At 47.0% G+C, this 5,895-nt stretch overlaps 1 protein-coding gene across 1 annotated transcript in view; it reads left to right on the forward strand.

Annotated features, from left to right (window-relative positions):
• Nucleotides 1-5,895, forward strand: part of LOC104407229 (lethal(3)malignant brain tumor-like protein 4) — a 37,191-nt gene that overhangs the window by 13,114 nt on the left and 18,182 nt on the right. Inside the window, exons 10-12 of the mRNA XM_010016452.1 lie at nt 392-543; nt 2,116-2,192; nt 3,568-3,653. Coding sequence (XP_010014754.1) covers nt 392-543; nt 2,116-2,192; nt 3,568-3,653 — 315 coding nt within the window. The remainder of the gene's footprint in view (nt 1-391; nt 544-2,115; nt 2,193-3,567; nt 3,654-5,895) is intronic.

Raw genomic sequence — 5,895 nt, forward strand, 5'->3', positions numbered from 1 at the left:
TGTGCAGCTCTGCTCTGCTTCCAACTGTCACCTGTGTGCCTTGAAGACTCTCTTAACTTTTCCACTAGTAAGACAGGACCTGCAATGCTCACACCCTCGGCCACTACTCATCACTGCAAGGCGTGTGCATCTTAGCCTTGGAATCTGTAGTGATGTTGGATACCTGGAGATTCTGTTATTCCCAGCTACATCAGCTCTTCCTTAGAAATAATAGCAATTGTTGCCAGAACACATGGAAATCTTGTCTGTAGCCCTTTTGCTGGTAACTGGTGTGTGTTTTGGTGTGTGGGTTTCGGGGTTCCAACCTGCAACAAATGAGTTGAGAAGGGTCATTTAAATGGCCTAACCCAGAATGTGGCTGATGTCCGTTTCCTCATGTCCTGCTCCTCAGCCTGTCACCCCTTCTGGTTTCCGTCTGGGAATGAAGCTGGAGGCAGTGGACAAGAAGAACCCGTCGCTGATGTGTGTCGCAACCATCACGGACATGGTGGATAACCGCCTGCTGATTCATTTTGATAACTGGGATGAGAGTTACGATTACTGGTAAAGAGATGCTGTTTCTAATACATCCCTACAAGCAGACTGTGGTTTATTTCACTCTTCCACTAAGGGTAGTATCTCGTATTTTAAATGTAGTCACTAAAGTTGGGATCTTGAATCACTTTTCAAGCATCTGAGGGATTGCTGTGGGTTTTTGCCAAGGGTGCTTTGCCCAGTAGCTTCCCCTGTGACTGGGGGAAGTTGGCTCAGTGCAACACGAGTGAGGTGAGCTTGAACTGCCTGGGAAGGAGTTAAGGGAAGAAGCATTTGAGGGAATGCTTCTGGTTGACTTGGGTCAGGTCACGGAGCGCCCACGTTACCCATTCCTTCGGCAGAGCTAAAGCAAGAGCAAGCTCCACTGGTGATCCCACCTGGAATTGGTAACGTGTCTCCTCCAGGACCAGCAGTGGCTGTTGGCATGTCTCTCTGCCAACTTGGAAGCAGGCAGTACTGAAATCAGTAAAAGTCATTTCCATTTGCTTCAGCAGACTTTGGCTAAACCCCTTTGAAAATAAAGATGCCTGCCAACAGTGAGGCTTTTAAATCCTGACCTGCACTATGGTTGTTCTGCACCTGAGAATCTTGATCCCCGGCCCTTGTGCTGGGGCCAGGTGGAATATTAAGAGCTGTTTTGCCTTTTTGGCTCTTGTTTACCAACCTACATCAAGGGATTAACTTGCTTTGAGCTTGTGAAAGCAACACAAGGCACATGCTTATCAAACCAGCCCTGATTCGATCACTATTCTCTGTTCTCTCCCCATCTCCTTTTGTCTGTTTGTTTCACCTGTTTGGTGGCAAGTTTGTCTTTTCTTTCTCTGCCATAAATACGTCATGAGAGCTCTGTAACACTGGGGTTTTCATTTGCAGGACTTTAGATCTCATCCCTTTACCATTGGAGCCAGTGAAGCTTTGTTTCCATGCCATGTTTTGGTTGGAATTTGAAAATTTTAATGGGAAACACAGGCAAACAAAGCTTCAAAGTGGAGCTTGGCTGAAAACACACAGGCTTTTTCCTAGATCTGAAAGCTGCTTTGGTCCCTTCCTTGGAGCAGATGTGACAAAAGGGGCTGTCTCACAGTGGCCTGTCACCACCTTCAGGGACTCAGAAGGCCTAAACATGCAATTAGAGTGGGAACCAGGCAAACTAGCACTAGGTTTCAGCTCGAGTTAGTGGATTATGTGCAGTTCTTGGCAAAGACCTTACACATCATTTCCCCTTCTTCCACAGTGATGGTGTTTCAGTTAGGGACGAGGGTTTAGTTTTTGCTTCTTAGCTTCCTTTCATTTTAGCTGGGATGGCCTGGGATGATCCCTGTGGCTGGTGTAGTCCGTGTGTGGGGAGTTTCGTGTTGGTTTTTAAAGCGCCAGACGTTTTCTTTTATATCTCCCTAGTTTTGGGGGCAGCTTGAGCGCCTTAAACACTTGGCATTAGACATTCTGACGAGGTAATGCTTGTCTTCCACACCCACTGAAAGCATCTGCTAAGCCAGCGAAGGCGTGTCAGGCAGCATTTGAGATTCTGCTTTTCCTGGTGCTTGGAAATTGACTGGTGCCAACTTTCCCTCTTTGATTCAGGTGTGAAGCCAGCAGCCCGTATATCCGTCCTGTTGGCTACTGCCAAGAAACTGGAACCCCACTGACAACACCACCTGGTATGTTGAAAGTGAGACTTATTTCCTGCCTCAGTCAAGTAACCTGCAACCTTTCCTTCCACATAATTAGGTTTGCAAGTTCCAGGTTCCATTCAGTGCTCTCCAGACTGAACAATATTAGTCTTTGTTCTTCTGACCACTGCATTTTATTTTGTTTCATAGCTCTTTCAAGAACTGGGATGGGGGGTTGTGATTTGTAGTTGTATTTGGTTTCAGAAGGGAAAGAACCTTGAAGTATTTGCAGCATTTAAGGTGAGCTGGAAGCAGGAGGACTCGGTGTTATGATTTCACAGATGGGCTTTGTGGAAATGAAGGAGTAACTGAAGTCACATCTCTTTCTGCTGCACTGGAATTCAGTAAATGAAGAGAATGTTGGCAAATGAAAAAGGACAGAACGCAAAGGAAAATCAGTGTTGTTTTCAGGCCTTGGGAGTGCTCATTCACCTTAAAAATAACAAATAGAAAACAATGGTGTCTGCTGTTTGCTAAATTGACAGCCCTGGAGCAAGAATTCCTCTGTAGTAGAGTGGATGGCACAATAACATCCCTCTGCATTGGGGGAATTAGCCTCTGTGCCTTTGCTGCTGATGCAGAGGAGGTTGTAAACGCTTCCTCTTCAGCAACACCACATCTGCTCCTGCTCCTGGAACGTGCACCAGGGCTGTGGCGTGCAGTTCTTCATCTCCTAGCACAATTGCCTGTGCCCCCAGCAGTCTCTGCAGTCAATTCTGATGTCTCTGCTGAGAGAGATACATGCAGCAGTTTGCAGACTGTCTAACGCATTTAGTCATTGCACCCTCTGCCAAAAGGAAACAATACTGAGGCTAAGAATTACTGAAATGGGAAGGGGGAAAAGAAGTAGAGCAGTTTCTTAAATGTAGTTGCCAGGGAGAGACATCCCACTGTTGTTAGAGCAGCACACCCATGTAGGTGTCTGAGATTGTGGTGACAGTGATGGAGCCTTTTATCTCCAGACTCCAGGTTTTCCGCAGCTATGGGTGAGTAGGTAGCAAGATATGAGAAGTTCCTACAGTCTTGCAGGCACTCACACATAGAGTAGCTAAGAAACAAGGGAATGAATCAGGTGATGCTGCTGCACGTCACAGAACCCTCTCACCAGCAGCTTTCTCTAGAGAGTAAGGGTTGATGAAGTTGTACACACATGAACTCTTGAGGTTTCTCAGGTCAGGGTTAAAGCCCTGTGGGGAAACTTGCTCTAAGTGATGTGTGTGAATAAACAGACCAGTTTCCAGTCCCATCCATTGTAAGTGCTAAATTAACCCAATAACCATGTGTTACGTAGCTGCCTTTCTGTTGTTTATAACAATAAACCTGGTTTTTTCTTACTTAAATGGTAATTCTCTGGTTTTTCTAGGATACAAGGATTCCAAAGCCTTCTCATGGGAGAGATACTTGGAAGAAACGAATTCCCAGGCAGCCCCAGCAAGAGCATTCAAACTGGTTGGTGAATCTCTTTGTTTGGAAGGTGGGGGAAGCTGCTGTTATCTACCCTTTGCTGCAAGATGCTTTATTTGATGCTGGTTCACCATGGCTGTGCCAAAAGGTCTTTTCCTTTACTTTGAGCCTGAGTTTAAGATCATCTCTCAGTGCTGCTTAAACAAAACACGCAGGAGGCTGCAAGATCTGGTTTTAAAGAAGCCCTGGAAAGCTGTCTTAGAGAAGAGTTTTGGCTAAACTTCTTCAGTTGCTCCCTCAGCAGATTTAAGGGGAGAGCCTTCAGTCCACACAGATAACTGTAGCTTTCAGAGGTATGTGTGAAGGACAGTACCTTGCCACAGAGAGGGCAGAAAGAGGAGAAAGAGCTGGTCTTCTGCTTGAGGCCTGGCTAGGTGATCTCCCAGTTAACACCTGAGCAGGGCTGGTGCTGGTTGAACTGGTTCCAGACTCTCCCTTCCTGGGGGTCAGAAGTGGATATCGCTGGCCTGCAGCTGGGGATGCTTGGTGGGGACAGGAAGGAAGAGGTGGGACGTGATTGTGTCTGTGTCAGTGACAAGTGTGCAGTTCCTTCCTCAACTGTCCCCTCTGCAGGACGTTTTAAGACCTTCTCTATCATTTTTTCATCTTGTAGTTGTGCAAATCCTCTTCCCCTGGTTGGTGAGGCCGGAATGAAGGCAGGGTGAGAAGTTCCTATCGAGGACTTGCATGTTCTAATGTCAATCTTAATTCTACTGAAGAGGAGACAGTTGTTTCCTCCACAGAAAGAAGCAAACTAACATGATGGAGCATCTCTGCCAAACTGCTAGATGGAGTAAGAGCATCCTGCAGACTAAATCCAGAGGTGGTTCTCTCAAGCCTTTGTTTCTTACCCTGGAGTTCAGTGCATTAAGCTGGCAGCTCACTGCAAGCAGAAACAGAACAAAAGCCTTTAATATAACTTCATTTTAAAACCCGTGCTTTAAAGTCAATGATATGTTTTTCTTAGCAGCTTCTTGCTCACCTTTGCAATGTGTTTAACAACTTTGCTGTGCCAACATGACACTCGATTCCTTTCGATGAACAGTTGCAGGTTAATACCTGCTGCCCTCCTGTATATTTTCTTGGTAAGCTCTTCGGGGCTGAGGAGGAAAAGCAATCAGGGAGGCCTCAGATAAGGGAGGTAAAAATCCAGCCAGACAAGGTTGATAATTGCCAGTTTTCGGCAGGTGTCCATTTGAAGTTGAAGGTTGCAAGGTGGGTATAGGGAGAGGCTGGTTTTGCCTCTTTAGAGAGCTGAAAGGCCACAGCTGGAGTTATCTGCAGCACAGCTAAACTCCAAACATCCTTTGGATTAAGGTTGGACAGACAGCATCTGCGATCGTGCAGTGCAGCATGTGAAGAAGCACCTTGGGGCCAGTGTGCAGGGTAATGAGTGAAGCTTGTCAGTGGGACGTGTTTGGTGCTCCTAGGGGTAGGCTCAGCCTTTTCCTGAGGTAAAATCCCAACAGTGCTGGGAAACAAGAACCTTCAGAATACAAGAGCGAAGGAATGCAGCAATGGGGCTGCTGCACAATAGAGGAACAATAGAAGTAATTTGGTAGAGACAAGTATTTTGGAAAGGTAATAAAACTCTTTATGAGAGTTGGGCTGGGGCAGCTGGAGAAGAGAAGGCTCCTGAAGGGGACACCTTAGAGCAGCTCCAGGGCCTAAAGGGGCTCCAGGAAACCTGGAGAGGGGCTTTGGACAAGGGATGGAGGGACAGGACAAGGGGAATGGCTTTAACCTGCCAGACGGGAGACTGAGATGAGCTCTTGGGCAGAAGCTCTTCCCTGTGAGGGTGCTGAGGCGCTGGCACAGGGTGCCCAGAGAAGCTGTGGCTGCCCCATCCCTGGCAGTGTTCAAGGGCAGGTTGGACACAGGGGCTTGGAGCAACCTGCTCTAGTGGAAGGTGTCCCTGCCCGGGGCAGGGGTTGGAGCTGGAGGAGCTTTAAGGTCCCTTCAACCCAAACCAGTCTGGGATTATATGGTACAAAAAGGAGCAGTGAAGTACAACCATTTTAAAACTCCCAGTCTGAAGTCCTCACGAATCTCTCATTATGACATTCTTGCCTCAGATTTTCAGAATATAAAATATGTTGAGAAATGACACCTGAAAGATGACAGGGCTTTGCTCAGGAGCCTTTGCAGCACTGGGTGATCCCTTTTTTGGATTCTTCCAAGACGAAGTGTCTTCCCAAGGGGGAATGCAACTGCCTTGTCTGACTCT

The sequence above is a fragment of the Nestor notabilis genome, unplaced genomic scaffold, assembly GCF_000696875.1.
Source record: "Nestor notabilis isolate BGI_N333 unplaced genomic scaffold, ASM69687v1 scaffold13466, whole genome shotgun sequence".
Classification (NCBI taxonomy): domain Eukaryota; kingdom Metazoa; phylum Chordata; class Aves; order Psittaciformes; family Psittacidae; genus Nestor; species Nestor notabilis.